The sequence below is a fragment of the Camarhynchus parvulus genome, chromosome 14 (genome assembly GCF_901933205.1).
Source record: "Camarhynchus parvulus chromosome 14, STF_HiC, whole genome shotgun sequence".
In the NCBI taxonomy this organism is placed as follows: domain Eukaryota; kingdom Metazoa; phylum Chordata; class Aves; order Passeriformes; family Thraupidae; genus Camarhynchus; species Camarhynchus parvulus.
In genome coordinates this window covers 5,302,559-5,318,539 of record NC_044584.1, presented here as the reverse complement: position 1 = coordinate 5,318,539, position 15,981 = coordinate 5,302,559, and the positions used below count along the sequence as shown (strand labels likewise).

General features: G+C 53.0%; 1 protein-coding gene across 1 annotated transcript in view; it reads left to right on the top strand.

The window, feature by feature from the left end:
- Window positions 1-14,256, top strand: part of LMF1 (lipase maturation factor 1) — a 139,023-nt gene extending 124,767 nt beyond the window's left edge. The window contains 2 exon segments of the mRNA XM_030958167.1: window positions 7,484-7,596; window positions 13,612-14,256. Of these exon segments, the coding sequence (XP_030814027.1) occupies window positions 7,484-7,596; window positions 13,612-13,786 (288 nt within the window). The 3' untranslated portion in view covers window positions 13,787-14,256.
- The last annotated feature ends 1,725 nt before the right edge of the window (window positions 14,257-15,981 follow it).

The following is a 15,981-nucleotide window of genomic DNA, read 5'->3' as shown; positions in this document are numbered from 1 at the left end:
GGCAGAAATGTCCTGAAGGTTTCAGATCAAAGAGATCTGAGGTTTGAACTGAAGGATGGGACAGAGGTGCTGCTGTGCAGAGCAGAGTGTGGGCTGTGCCCAGGGGTGCTGGTGTACCTGGGAGGAGGAAGAGGAAATAACTCATCCTTACTGTTAGATTTAATATTATTAGTGTTTAATTCATTATTTGTAGTGTTTAATTCATTATTATTAGTGTGTAATTCACTGTCATTAGTGTTTATCCATTATTTTTAGTGTTTATCCATTATTATTAGTGTTTATCCATTAATATTAGTGTTGAATTCACTGAAAGCTTCCCCCAAGTGTTCCCATTCACCTGTTGGGAGTGTTGCTCTCTTGAGGTGTATCCACAGCAGCTAATTAGCAGCAATTAGTGTTGAAGGTCTCTTTGCTGTGGCAGGCTGGAAAGTGGGAATGGGGATAACTGTTGTGGAGAACAGTGGGAATGGAGAAAATTGTTGTGGGAAGCAGTGGGAATGGGGATAACTTTTGGAAAACGGGGAATGAGGATAACTGTTGTGGAGAACAGTGGGAATTGGGGTAATTCATGTGGAAAGCAGTGGGAATGGGGATAACCTGTGGAAAGCAGTGGGAATAGAGAAAATTGTTGTGGAGATCAGTGGGAATGGGGATAACTCTTGTGGAAAACAGGGGGAATGGGGATAACTTTTGGAAAACGGGGAATGAGGATAACTGTTGTGGAGAACAGTGGGAATTGGGGTAATTCATGTGGAAAGCAGTGGGAATGGGGATAACCTGTGGAAAGCAGTGGGAATAGAGAAAATTGTTGTGGAGATCAGTGGGAATGGGGATAACTCTTGTGGAAAACAGGGGGAATGGGGATAACTTTTGGAAAATAGGGGAAATGAGGATAACTGTTGGGGAGAACAGGGGAAATGAGGATAACTGTTGTGGAAAATGGGGGAAATGGGGATAACTGTTGGGGAGAGCAGTGGGAATGGGGATAACTTTTGGAACACAGGGGAAATGAGGATAACTGTTGTGGAAAGCAGTGGGAAGGCAAGTTGCCCGGGCAGGGCAGTGAGCTGGGATGCTCAGGCATGTAAATACCTGCTTAAGCAGGGAAGTAAATCCCGTTTGGAATGGCCACAGCTCGGCTGGAGCACTGGGAGCTGCAGATCTGCTGCCAGCTGCCTCCCTGGGCTGCTCGTCCTGCACAGCCAGAGAAATGCCCGGGTGGTGTTTGCACCTGGAGTCCCCCAGAGCAGCAGGAAGGAGGAGAAGCAGGAGCTGAAAGGCCAGCAGGAGCTTGTGAACCAGAGGAGTTGTGCAAAACCCGTGTGGGAGTTCACAGAGCCCATAAAGCCGAGCGGGTTCAGCCTCTGGGTTAGATTGAATTTGTCTCCAGAAGTTCTGGGATGTTTCTCTGGCACCACTCTGCGCCTCCCTGGCAGTGGCCAGGTACAGGGCTGACATTCCCAGCTCTGACAGGCTGGGGAAAAGCCTCGGACTTGAGGGGATGAGATTTCCCATCCCTGGTGCTGCTCCTGACAGGCTCCTCTTTGCACCTCATCAGCACCTGACAAACCAGCCCAGCATCCCCCAGGAACTTTCCAGCCTGGGTTAGCTGCAGGATTCACTGGGAAGTTGCCTCCAACCTGGGCTTGGGCTCTGCCAGGGATCCATGGCAGCCACGGCTGCTCTGTGCCAGCACCTCCCCACCCTCAGAGAAGGCTGAAATGGCAGAACAGGATTTAATCCCACAAAATTGAGGTGAAGCATTAGGAATAGCTTTTCCCCCCTTGACACTTCCATGTGTTAGTGCACAAACGTGCTGGGTTATTGTTACAGGCTTATCTGTGCTCCAGCTACTGATGCCAGCCCTCCTGTAATTATTTGACTTCTGGTTTATGGTGGAATTTCAGGAATAGCCCAACACTGAGCTGGGCTGGCACAAAAATCACTCCAGTTCCTGGAGTCAGCATTACTGATCAATAACAAGCAGAAAACAAAATACTGCTCATACTTTTGGGGCTTTGAGCTGGTCAGCTCTGCTGCTGCTGCTGGGCTGTTGTGGATTCTACAGAAGTTGGATGTTTATTATCCCAAAGGGTTGTTGTCCACTAGGGGAAAAGGAAAAATCCAAGGGAAAGGCTTTTCCCTTCCTTCTTGTGGCATGAGGGGCATTTAATCTGTTTGGGGACTGCATGGCCAGCACAAAGGCACCCTCTTGGTGCTCATCAAAGAATAACTGCTCCAAAACAACAAAATATTGCTGCCCTCAGACTGGGTTTAAAGCCCAGTGTTTGTTGGATCGTTCCTGCTCCAAAAGTCTGGGGATGTAAAACCTGCTGTGGAGCAGAGCTTGGGATGCTCTGGCATGCAATGTGTGTTTTCCAGAGATGAGGTTATTTACAAAAAACCTTCAGCTGCTTTCCTAAGAGCAGGGAGAGCCTCCAGCAGCAGGGTTGGTGCTCTGGGTGGTAACAGAGTGATGGAAACTTCAGGTTATGCATGAGCTGGAAGAGCTGAGGCAAAGTAACCCCATTTCTAGAGAAGGCAGGTGCATGTTCTTGTCAGATATTTGATTTGAGCCTCCTGTTGTCTCAGCCTTGCAGCCAGAAGGTGCTCAGAGGGAAGATCTGCCCGGGGGAGGAGGTGTGGGTGTCATCATCAGCCCTCAGTGCTCCCTGCACCCAGCTCAGCCTCTCCACTGCCTTCCTTCCCCTTGTCCCCACACGGGCTCAGCTCCCTTCGTTCCTGTTCTGCTCCTGGGCACAGCGAGGGTTTGGTTTCCTCCTTCTCCCTGCGATCTGTGTCTCCCTGTGGCCATGCAGAATTCCAGGCAGCCCCACCTCCTGCAGCAGCCGTGCCAGGGAAGTGCCCAGAGTGCCGCAGCAGATGTCCTATGGTGCCCTGGGTAAATCCGGATCAATCCTGGATCAGTCCTTGGCTTAGGGAGTGGTTCCTGTCCAGTGGCCCTGCCCAGACCCCGCTCTGGAACAAAGGGACTTTTCTTCCCCCAGCCAGGGGTGATGCAGGAGCTGTGCCAGGTGTGGCCTTTCCCTGCATGGGTGGGATGCAGGAGCTGATCCCCAAAGTCTTGCTCTGCCCTCTCATGCAGCATTTATTCCTGCCTCCTTCAGGGAGCAGCTGCTTTCCCAAGGATTTTCTGGTGGGATGGATCGAGGGATGGCTTTTAGTGAGTAATGCGCTTTGGGATGGAGACATGGCTTTGGGAAACTCACAGAAAAAAGGGATGGAAGTAGGAAAAAATTCTTCCCTGTGAGGGTGGGAAGGGCTGGAATAGAATCCCCAGAGAAGCTGTGAAGCCCCTGGGTCCCTGGCAGTGTCCCAGGCCAGGCTGGATGGGCTTGGAGCAGCCTGGGACAGTGGGAGGTGTCTCCCCATGGCAGGGGTGGCACTGGATGGGTTTTGGGGTCCCTTCAATCCAAACCATTCCATGATTCCATGGGGCTTTTGGGGATAATGGAAGGGACCTTTCTTGGACAGCAGGATGGTAACAAGTGATGGTGAGCTGGAATTCTGTAAAACAAAGGGTGCCATTAACTGTGGCCTCCTTTCTGGCAGGGATTATTCCTCCTGACAGCTCCCACTCCTAAACAGCAATGCTAAAGGTGCTGGACTACAGCAGGGTGGCTGTGGGGTGGGAATGGTGGAATTCCATGGTGGAATTCCCGTGTTGCATCCCCAGTGGCTCAGCTGTGACACACAACCAGCCCCTCACACCACAGCAGGGCAAATGGAACCTGCCCTGCCCCTCTGGCAGCCACTGGCTCCGACCTGAAACCACTCAGGGCTCCCAACCACGTGAAATAATAACCCTGGGCTCCTGTGCCAAGTTTCCAGCTGTTCCCACATGTGCATCTCATCCTGACCTCCTCCTGTGCCTGTGCCAGCCCCGAGATTCCATAAAACACCACACTAATCCCCAGCCCTTTTTCATTAAATGACCAATTAAAGCTCAAGGAAAAGCCTCCTTATTATTATTATTTCAGTTGGGAACATGTTCCCTGTAGCTCCAGGGGATTTTTGGGGTTGGTTTTTTTTGGGGATGATAACGTTCCCTTGGCTTTGTTATCAGCAGGGTTTGGTTGCTACTGTGGCTGCTTTGCTGTGGCTCCTGGCTGGTGCCTGCCTTAGCAGAGCTGTGGGTTTCAGTTCTGTGCATTATTAAACTCTCCTGGACACCAGTGAATGTGTTCAAGGTGAGAACACTGTGTTTATTCCCTGGGAAGGTGTCAGAGTGGGGAGGTCAGGGAGGGCCAGCAGCTGCAGGGAAGTCCCAGGGCAGTGATGCTCAGGTCTGGCTGGGAGAAGGAGCAAACCCCCTTCCCCAAGTGGCATTTGGGGTGAGACTGGCATGGAAAGAGAGGGGGAAGTGTCTGCCTGAGGCTGAAACCCATCAGGAGTTCAAAGCTTAGCAAAAAGTGCCCCAAGTTCTTTGTTAGTCCCCTCTGCTGTACCTGAAACAGGATTTTTGGAGGTTCTGGGTGCTGGTCCCAGCTGCAGGGACAGCTGAGGATGATCTGGCTGGAGAGCTGCCCCTGCCATTCCCGTGGATGTGCAGGGGGTGTCCATGGACACAGAAGGGCTGGGTTCCTGTGGGGCCCCTCAGCTCTGCTGTGCTGCCTTTGCACTGGCTGGCCATGGGCTTGGTGTGTGTTCAGCTCCCTGAATGGCTTTCTGTGCTAGCACAGAATGAAAACTCTCCAAAGATGTGCAAGGGAAGTGTGTCCCTCCCCTGGGGGGCTGCAGCTCCCCAGGAGTGCTCAGGGCAGGGTCAGACAGGGACGGTGCTCCCTGCGTGGCTGTGCACTCACTGGTTCCCAGTAACCCCAGTATGGAGCCAGCCCGGGCTCTGTGTGGCACCAGGGAGGGCAGGAGCAGCTGAGGGAGGTGTGGTCCATGTCTGGATGGAGATGGAGGGAGATGGAGATGGAGATGATGGAGATGGAGGTGGAGATAGAGAGAGATGGAGATGGTGGAGATGGAGAGATAGATGGATGGAGATGGAGTTGGAGAGAGATGGAGATGGATGGAGATGAAGATGATGGAGATGGATGGAGATGAAGATGATGGAGATGGGTGGAGATGAAGATGATGGAGATGGATGGAGATGAAGATGATGGAGATGGGTGGAGATGAAGATGATGGAGATGGGTGGAGATGAAGATGATGGAGATGGGTGGAGATGAAGATGATGGAGATGGATGGAGATGAAGATGATGGAGATGGAGCAGCCCAGGGATCCATTGCTGTGCAGGATCACTCCCAGCTGCTTCTCCTGCTCACTGAAGATCCCAACCCTAAAGCTGACCCCAAAACAGGCCAGCCCACCTCCCAGCAATGTGTGCCTCTATCCTGGGTTCTTTTTTCTCCTGTAATCAATGCCCTGGGTGGTTCAGGCTCTGTGTTGCACACTCAGGTCCCTCCATGCTGACCGTGCAGATCCAGCTGGATCCACGGACAGAGGAATCCCTTGGGGTGGCTCTTCCCTGGGTGCAGCCCGGATCTCCTGGGCTCTTTTTGTCCCCCCTTTTGCAGGGTATCTCCTGGGCTGTTTTGTCCCCCCTTTTGCAGGGTATCTCCTGGGCTGTTTTGTCCCCCCTTTTGCAGGGTTTCACTTTGCAGGGTAATGAGTTAAGCAGGGTCGTTAGCGCAGCCCGGGGACGGGGGCGGGGGCTGCACCGCCTGGAAATTTCTCACCGCAGACTTCACTGGGGCCAGACATGTTGTAAATTTTACAAGAAAAACACTTTACAGACCAGAAGTCCGACTCTGGTGAGCACAGAGCTGCTAATTAACAATTTGGAGGCCACGGGAGCCGGTCCCACCTTCCTGGAGCCTCCTGGTTCCCAGTCAGGCTTGCAGGGTTTGGGGGCCTCCTCGAGCTCCAGCTGGGGATCTCTGGTGGTTCCTGTTCCCATCCTCCTGCTGCTTCCCAGCTTGCACACAGGAGCTCCCAAACCTCCCAGGCTCTCCTGGAGATGATGTTTAACATCATCCAGAGCCCTGGGATGTCCAGGGAAGCTCAGGATGCTGAAGGTGTCACTTGTGGTGTGTGATCCCTGCTGGTGGCACCTTTTGGGAGCTCCTCTGTCCCAGCCAGGGATTCCCAGGCTGGCACCACCTTCCCAAATCCCAGCCTGAGCTGTTGGGGGACACAGAGACTGGCAGTGAGTGACCCATGGGGACACAGCCAGGCCTGGGGGCAGGGATGGGGACAGTGCCAGCTCTCCCTGGGGCCTGGGTGAGGTTGGTGTGGCACATCCCCCTCCTGCTTCCAGGGCTCACCGTGTCTCCTGTTGTGTCAGCACCACCATGGCCCAGTGCCACGGTGTCCCTGTCCCTCCCTGAGAGCCCAGGAGGTGGCACTGGGGGCTGGTGGAGGGAGCATCCCTGTCCCCATCATCCATCCCTGTCCCCATCATCCATCCCTGTCCCCATCATCCACCCCTGATGGATCAGAGCAGATGGAGGGAGCAGGAGGGGCAGAGTCATCACTTTGAGAAGGTTTTTTGGCTGAAATAACTGTGGTTTTCCTCTCCATCGTGATGAGCTGGGGTCAGAAACCCTGCGAGGTAGAGCTGCCCCGATGGGCCGAGGTGTTTTCCATGGTTTCTCTCCCGTTTCCCCTGGTGACAGGAACAACAGAGCGGGCCAGGAGGGGAGGGAGCTCTGGCAGCGGCTTTGCCTCGGGGCTGGGCTCTGCTGAGAGCCCGGCAGGTACAGCTCCTGGCTTTCCCTTTCCCACAGTGTCCCCTACTGCCTGCACTCCAAAATCCACCCAGGAAAAAGCAGAAAATCTCAGAACGTCACCGTGGGGAAATGCTGTTAGGCAGGCTGAAGAAGAGCAGGATTCCTGCAGGGAGGGAAATCACACAATCAGGGAATGACTGGAGCTGGAAGGGATCCGTAAGGATCATCCAGGCCAAATCCCTGCTTCCTCAGGATGAGCTGAATTCAGTCAAACTCTGCCACTGTGCTGCTCCAGAAGGGGCTCTGGGAGGAAGGAGTTTGAAGGGGATGGATCGCACAGCAGGAGATAAAGAGGAGACAGGAACTGGGAATAGAGAAGCCACTTCCTTTATTTTCCTTTGGATAACACGAGGGAAGCAACCCAAACCCTCTTCCCAGGGGAAAGCAATCTGGGTTAAAAGGGTGGATGGGTTATCCATAGAAAATGTGCTGTTATGGTTCCCCTGTGGGGTTTGCTGCTAAATCAATGGTTTAAATCAGATATCTGGGGGCAGAATTGGCAGATGAGATGAGACAAACCCAGGGAAGCTCTCCCTGCTCCCTGAGGGTGCCAGTCTCTGTCTGGACCTCAAAGATCCCATGGGACACATGCTGAAACCCTGGGAAATTCACTATTTCCCACCCAAATCCACCTAAATCCCTCCTCAAGGCCAGGAATCTTTAATCCAGGAAAAGCCCAGCAGCTCCTAACGTTTCCATTTCTCCTTCCTTCCCCAAGACCTACGAGCAGAACGAATGGATCATCCACCTGGCTGGGAAGCTGCTGGCCCAGGAGGAGGAGACCTTGTCCCTGCTGGCCACAAACCCCTTTGCAGGCAGAGAGCCTCCAAGGTGAGCCTGGAGTTACCCCAAGGGAGAACTTGATCCACCTTCTTCCCATCCTGGACGTGCACAGGAGGTTCCTGCTGGGGTTTGTGTTTGATGGGACCCAGGTGGGATTTAGGGATTTAGGGTGGCTTTGGTGGACACCACAGTGCTGCCAGCACCTCAGTTCCCCCTGGAGGGGCCACAGGGACCCTTGGGATGAGCCCATTCCCAGCAGGTCCATGCAGGGCTCGGTGCTGCTGCTCCTGGCCAGGAATGGTCCCTCCTGCTGTGGTTTCCTGCCCCTCAGCTCTGGGGCTTTTGCCACGTTCTCTTGGTGAGCTCAGCTCAAACCCCACCATTCCCATGCACCTCCTGAGGTGTTTCAAAGACAAAACAGCCCTGCAGGAATTACTGAGTTTGTGGACACTGCTCTTGGAATTGTTTGTGTTTTCAAGGAAGAGACAAAGCCAACATCAGCCAGGGAAAGGCACAGAGGAAAACTCCGAGGTTTTACACAAAAGGAATTTTGTCCCAAAAGCGTCTGTTTTGTTGATGGAGTTATTTTTAGCTGAGAAAACATTTTTTGGGGCATTTTGGATCAACTCAAGCCATGTTATGCTGCTGCTAATGTTTTCCATTTGAGGCTCTGAGGATGCACTGCAAACAGGGATGCAGGTCCAGGGCTCTGTGTGGAATGAAATTCCCCTGGGATCCCACTGATGTTTTCCAGCTTTAGGGCACTGCATCCCCCAAAGCTCCTGAGGAGAGAGACTCCTTCTCCAGCTGAGGCACAGAAAACTTCCCACTTTTACCAAAATGGTTCCTCTGAGGTGCTTTGTAAACCCCAAGATGGTAAAAATCCCCAAATCCTGGAATGATTTGGGTTGGGAAGGAGCTTAAAGCTCATCCAGTTCCACCCCCAACATCTTCCACCATCCCAGGCTGCTCCCAGCCCCGTCCAGCCTGGCCTTGGGCACTGCCAGGGATCCAGGGGCAGCCACAGCTGCTCTGGGCACCTGTGCCAGGGCCTGCCCACCCTCCCAGGGAGGAATTCCTTCCCAAAATCCCATAACCCTGCCCTCTGTGGCCTGGTGCCCTTGGCAGGGGATGGAACTGGATGATTTTTAACCTCCCTTCCATCCCAAACCATCCCTGACCCTGTAATTCCCAGATCCTGGACTTGTATCCAGAATTGAGGGGGAAGTTTGCTGCCCAACCTTAGGGATCCCTTCATTCCCACCACAGTAGCTGGGTGGAAAAAAACTCCTGATTTTCCTGCCCTTATTCCCCCCTCCCTCCACTCCAAAGGGAATTTTGAGACTTAATTATTTTCATTCCCTGCTAGACTAAATAATTAGGGGAAGGGGCTGTTTTCCATAAGAACCTTGCACTCCATCCTCCACGGGGTTTGTTCTGTTAATGGAAACTCTACACCTTCAATAGCCAAGGGACTTTCAGAATGAGTTAATGCCTTCGAAATGAAATTTCGGAGACCAAAGTTTGGAGGGTTCTTTACAACTCAAGAAATTATAGTATTTTTTCAAGTGTGATAAACTTCAAATGAGAAACAGGTGACTGATTAAAAATGAGGGCATTGTTGAGGGCCTGGCTGAGCGGGAAGCTTGGACCTCGAGGCTGGTGATGTTTGGGGAATGTGGATTTCCCAAATATTCTGGGGCAGTGGATAGTTCATAAAAGCCCAGCCCTCATAAATCTGAACAGGAGGGCTTGGGCTGAGAAATTAAGAAGTGTTGAACACACCATGGAAAAGGCTGCAACAATCAAAGGAAACCAAAATCAGATTTAGCCCACAGGAGGGGGGAAAAAAACCCCAGGTTTTTGGGGTCTGTTTGGTGTCTCTGATATTAAATCATGGTCACTTCAGGATTTTTATTCCAATTAAAGTAGCACTTTGTTGGAAAAGCCCCACCATGGGTGTGAAGAGCTGGATTTGTAGTGGTGGTGTTTGAGAGGGAGCTGGTGCTTCCCTTTGGATGCTTTGGAGCACAGGGGAATGGGGCATTTGGGATCCTTTTTTGTGGGATTTTATTTTATTTCCCACTCAAAAGTGACTGGACTTGATAGCTGGGCTGGGATCTGTGCAGTCAGCCCAAGCCTTGGGAAGAGCTTGGTCATATTTGCACCTTGTAGAAGCCAGTTTGGGGTTTGGACCCTCCCCAGAGGGACAGAGGTGACTGGAGCAGTGCTGAGAGCAGGCAGGGACTGGGAATTCCTGGAAAATCCAGGCCTCACTGGGATTAGGTGGAAAAGAATCTCTCAGCTATTACCAGAATTGAATTCCACAGCCCTGAAGGGAAGTTTAAGGGGTTTTCATTGGGGGAAAAAAAAAAAAAACCCTCAGTATTTCAGGGAAGGCAGAGCTCATCCCAAGCTGGCAGGATTTCCCCCAGGCTGGGAAATCTGGTGGCCATGGGGTCTCTTTTCCTTGGCAGGGTGAATTCCAGCCTTGGATCCATCTGGAGCCAGTTTTTGGGTTGGTTTTTTTTTCTTTTCCCCCACAGTTTTCTCTGCCCTTGGTGTTGTCCCACCCTTCCTACCCCATCCAGAGAGGAAAAACCCCACTGTGCCACTTCCCAAGGGGATTTTGAGGATCAGCTGCCCATGGGATGCTCCAGCTCTGTGGGACCTGACCTTGCAGGAGCCTCAGAATCAGCAGCACTAAGAAACAACCCCAAAACTGCCCCGATTCCCTCAATTTAGGCCAAGATGAATTCATCTCTGCTCCCTCCCACCACCAGGGCAAGAGCAGCGATGCTGGAGCAATGTTACCTTGCTGAATTTGGGCTTCCCACCACCTGATTTACAGCAGAGCAGGGAACCTCAACACAAAACACCCTAAAAAAATCCCCAAAAAGACACCCCATGTTTTGCTTTCTTTCTTTCTTCCCCTCTCCCACCCCTCCTTGCCTTGGCAGGCCATTAATTCTAACAGAAACCACCACTGGGTTTTGGTTTTTGTTTTTTTTTTTCCCCTGGAACCCCTCAGCTGTTGCAGGGAGACAGCTGCACCCTCTGGAACTAATTACAGCTGTCTGGGAGATTTAGGCCCCCATGCCAACAAGTCCAATATTGCTGCTAATTTTTAGCACATCCCCCTGGGGCTGGCAGGAGGGGCTGATACCCGAGGGCGCTGCGGGGCAGCTGCTGCCGGGCATCTGCTGAGGGCAAAACGCTGCTTTAACAGATCATGCTGCTTGTTTGCAGCTTTTCTGGCCTCTCCCCGAGGCCCCGGGCTGTTGGGGATGCCCTCAAAGGTGGTGGCTGAAGGGTTCTTGGGGTGGTTCTGTCCTCCCTCCTCTGCCGGTGTTGTCGCTCTCCTGGCGCCGCTGGTGGAGCAGAAGTTGCCCGGAGGAACCTTTTGTGCCCTTTTCCTCACAGCAGGGAGGGTTTTCCATCTCCTGGGACAGTGCTTGGAATGCCATCCAGTCCTTGCCATGGGCAGGGACATCCTCCACCAGACCCCATCCTGGGACACTTGCAGGGTGGAGCTTCCCTGAGGATCTGTGCCAGGGCCTCCCCACCCTCACAGGGAGGAATTCCTTCCCAATATCCCATCAAATCCTTCCGTTTAAAACCATTTTTAATGGGAGCTGGTGCCAGTTGCTTCCCAGGGAGCCAGGAGGAGCTGCCAGCTTGTGTTTGCTTGGTGAATCCCCACAAGTCCTTCTCGTCCTTCTCTGAGTACCTGGGACATCCTGGTGAGGTCAGGCAGCTCCTTCCTGACCTTCCAGAAGCTGTTGCTGTTTCTCCAGAGCAGGAATCAGGGAATCTCCTGCAAGCTCAGTCTCCAAGGCCTGTGGATCCCTTCCAGCTGCCAGGAGATTTTTTGGAAGCCCCAAAACTGCACAAACTCTGTGAACCCTGGAAGGATGGGAGTTTCTAGCACCTTCCCTCCCTGAATCCTGGGAAGAGGGAGCAGGACCAGCACTGGAGGAGCTGGAAAACCCCATAATTCCAGGACTGAGGCACCCAGGCAGGTTATACACACTGACAGAGCTTGTAAACTCTGTGAGCCCTGAAATGAGGGGCTCCAGTGGGTATTAAACACTGGAGCTTTTACATCCTGAGCCTGGCAAGGAAATATTCCCTCCTGGCTTCCAGGTTTTCTCACATTTATTTTGGGAATACGTGGAGATGGGTCCAGCTTGGGAAGTGCTCTGCAGCCACTCAGTGAAGGAAAAACCCCCAAGCATTAGAGTGGCAGGTGGAGGATGCTGGGAGCAGGAGACTGCCATAGAAGCATTTTTGGGAGGTGGATCTGGGATGGGAGGTGGAGGTGTTTTGGGAATCCCAGGAAGCAGTCAGGCAGCAATTGGAAATCTCCAATCATCCTGGAGTGGCTCCCTGCACCCCCAGGGATGAGGCTGTTCAGTAACACTGCAGCTATTAACAGGAATTCTGTGCTCCTGCAAAGGAAACCCTGTGGGAATAACACTCCAGCCCCTGTTTGGCTTTTCCCAGCCTCAGAAAGCAGGGAAGAGAGGGAGAGCAGCAATGGGCCAGGCTGGAATGAAGGCAGCAGCTGCAGGGCAGAGTTTGTGGGGGTGAGATGCAGGTTTGTGCTCCCCAAATTCCACTCAGGGCCCCTTTCCCCATTTATCTTCCTTCATCCTCAGAGTCATTGAGTCATGGAATGGTTTGGGTTGGAAGGGACCTTAAAGATCATCCAGTGCCACCCCTGCCATGGCAGGGACACCTCCCACTGTCCCAGGTGCTTCCAGCTCCATCCAACCTGGCCTGGGACATTCCAGGGATCCATGGCTGCTCTGGAAAACATGATGGGTGTGATGGACACAGAATGCCAGGATCATGGGGGCTGGAAAAGTGCAGCAAGTCCCACCTGTGCCCAATGCCCACCTTGTCCCCAGCCCAGAGCTCTGAGTGCCACCTCCAGCAATTCCTTGGACGCCTCCAGGGATGGGGACTCCAAACCTCCCTGGTCATCCCGTATTCCCATGGTTTTGTAGGAGAATCCTTCCTGTGCTGCTCTCCTGGGTCCCAGCAGGACTGGAGCAGAGCTGTTGGCCTTGGAGCCACCCTTGGGCTGGGTGCAGCTTTCCCCAAGCCCCTCGCCCTGCCCTGCTCCCCAAAGCCCAGCGCTGATGGCAAATCCATCGGAGCCGTCCCTCATTATTTCAGCAGCAGGAAGGACCTTCCCGCCACTCCAGGGATCCCCCAGCTGCCGTGCCCTGCTCAGTAGCAGGGTCTGTATTTTCCTAGTGGAGCAGAGCAGGTTTAAATGAGCACTGACACGACTTTGACAGTTTTATTTTGTGGGTATTTTATGGGCTCGCCCGGCGATGCTCCCGGCGCGGGCGCCGCTCCGGCCCTTGTCAGCATGTCCTACATCAAGGGGGACAAACCCCCCGGATCCAGCGGCATGGGCAGCTCCCAGAGTGTTTCCTGACACTGATGAATGTTTCTTTCTGCACTGCTTTCAAAGCTCCTCTGCTGTCAGCTCCCGCAGCAGCCGGAAAACAGATGCGCTCAGAGCCGCGCTGCCGCTGGCTGGGCAGGGGGTGCTGGGGGGCTCAGACTCCCTGCTCCTAAACCTCCCAGGCACAAACACTCCAGGATGGCTCTGAGAAAGGAAAAAACCTTCTTATTCCTGCTTTTATTATTATTATTATTATTATTATTTCGTGTTTAGCTGTGGAAAGGTGTGGGGAGTGCTCAGGGCAGGGGGTGTTAAAGCTCCTCTGCTCGTGCATCGTTCCTGAGGCACAGCTGGGATTCCTAAATGGCATCAAGAGGAGCTTGGGAGCTTCCCAAAGCTTTCCCAAAGTCACTGCTCTGTGCTGTGGGCATCCCCAGGATGGATGGATGGATGGATGGATGGATGGATGGATATGGGATGGAAGGATGGAGTACCGGGATGTGGAGCCACCCTGAGCACCCTCAAGCTGATTTCTCCATCCAGAAAGGCTCCAAAACACCAATCCAAAGGAATAAAACCACGGTCCAAGCCTCTCCACAGAAGCCACGGCAAGGCCTGAGCTGCTGTTTTGTCTCCCACAGGTGGATCCGGGGGGAACACTTCAGGTACAAGTTCAGCCAGCCCGGGGGGAAGCACGCCCGCGATGGGAAGTGGTGGATCCGGAAAAGGATCGGCCCCTACTTCCCCCCTGTCAACCTGCAGGGCCTCAGGAAGTTCTTTGAGGACAGGAATTGGCCTTATCCCGTGCAGGACTGAGGGAAAAGGATGGCCAGGACAAGAGGGACCAGCTGGGAAGATGGAGAACGGGCAGCTCCTTCCAAACATCTCCTGCCTCTCTGTTTTTTATCCATATCCTTGTTCACGGCTCTTTTCCGGAAGATCCTTCCAGAAGATTCCCAGCCAATTTGCCCACTTGCTCTGTGAGCTGCTTTTTCTCACCTCAGTGGTTGATTTCTTTAGCCAGGCTGCTCCATTCAGGAATTCCTTTGGAACTGGGAAAAAGGCAAGCAAATAACCAAGACTGGTTTTGGGGGAGGTGTTGGTGTTGGGAATGTGGGTTTGAAACAAAAATGGGAAAACAAACCAGGAGGGATCTCCTGGGTGGTGTGGGCTGTGCATGCAGGCACAGGAATGCCCTTTTCCATGTTCTCCTGCACCTTTTTGACCACATACACCAAATGGGCACCACTGGGAGCGTGTTCCTGGAAAGGAATTAAAGCAAGCAATCCTTGAATAACCAGCAGGAGCTTCACTGGGTTTTTGTTTTTCCTGGAAGTGCTAAAAAGGGAAAAAAGGGAGCCCCAGTCTCTACCAGGGACAAGGCAGCTCCCGTGGGAGTGGGGTGGCAGCTGAGCAATGAGGTGAGTCCTGGGACTGAGTTGTGTTTTGGGGAGAATCCAGAATTTGGTGTTGTGTCCAAATGTCTGCCCCCATCCTGGGGATGCAGGGCTGGGAGAGGAGAATTCCCCCTCCCCTTCTGCCCTGGCTTCCAGGGTGTCCTTGCTCAGGGCTCCTCATGGTTTCAGTGGATTTTCCATCCAAGCTGCTCCTTCTGCAGTGGGTGCAGCCCTGGATGGGCGATGGGTGACAGGAGAGGGGTGACAGTGACACCCCCCGGGCACCCCCATGGACTGGGCACCCAACAGCACTGCTTCCCCCTCCTCAATTCAATGAATTTCTTTTGCTTTCCAACCTCTGGGTCAGGGATAATGGATCCCAGACCAGCATTCCCATTCCTGTTTGCTGCTTGTTAAGCTTTTTATCCCTTTTTTTCTTGTTTCAATGCAAGCTCCCCTCCCTGCTCCAGAGCAGTGCCTGGAAGATAAAACCCATCCAAAGGGGCAGGAGGGGATTCCATTGGAAATGTTTCCCTGGGACAAGAATTTAGAAAAGAAAAGGAACAATTATCCTGAGGTGGGAGGAAATCAGAACCACATTCAGTTATCTGCTCACCGGGAAGGGTTTTGTGCAGAGGATTCTTATCCTGGAGTTCAGCACTGGAAGGAAAATGCTGCAGCAGCACCAGGGGAGGAAAACTCCACCTGGGAGCTGCTCCTGCCAGCTCTGATGTCCCTGAGGTCCCTCCAGCTTCTGCAGAGGTTCTGGAGGGCAGGGTTTGGGCTGAGCCCCCTGGGAGGGTGCCCTTCTCTGGGCTGTGTTTTCCTGGCTCATCCCGCTCCCTCCTCCTGGTTCTCTGTCAGGTCCGGGGAAATTCCAGAGCTGGGACAGGCAGGACATGGCCAGGTGGTCACCCCATGTCCATCCTGAGCAGCTCCAGCTCCACCAGGGCTGGAGACATCTCAGGGCCATTCCTGGATCAGAAATAATCAATTTTATTTTTTTTATTTTCTTTTCCTACATGGAAGTTATTGACCTTTGGGGTACCCCAAGTATTTACACCTGGTGTAACTGAGGTAGAAGGGACTTTTTCCCCTTTTTTCCCAAGATTCCAGCCTTTTGGAAGCACGAGGTGCCCTCACAAGCCCAGCTGGGTTTGCATTTCTGCCCATTGGCCACTGGCTGTGGCGAGGGGGATCCAGCTCATCCCAGCTGATTCCCCCCGGAAAAAGAAGGAATTCTCCCAGGTTTTTTTTTAATCCCACATCTAGGTCTGTTCCTGGGGGGAGCAGAAAGTGCACGTGAATGGACAGAGGGGTTTTAGCTCATCCCTTGGACGTAGGGAATAAGGAAATGATTTGTGCTTGGGGAATTTGGGAAGAACCAGCAGGAAGGGATGATCCCATGGTGAAGGGATGGGGCTGTGGGAGGCTGGATGGGGCCATCCAGACATTCCAGAGGGGCTGGAAAGGACCTGAAATCCCATCCCACCCCACCCCTGCCATGGCAGGGACACCTTCCACTGTCCCAGGTGGCTCCAAGCCCCAGTGTCCACCCAGGTTCCATTTTCAAACAATCTAAAAACCCAGATTTGCTTTGTGTTTTGGGAATGT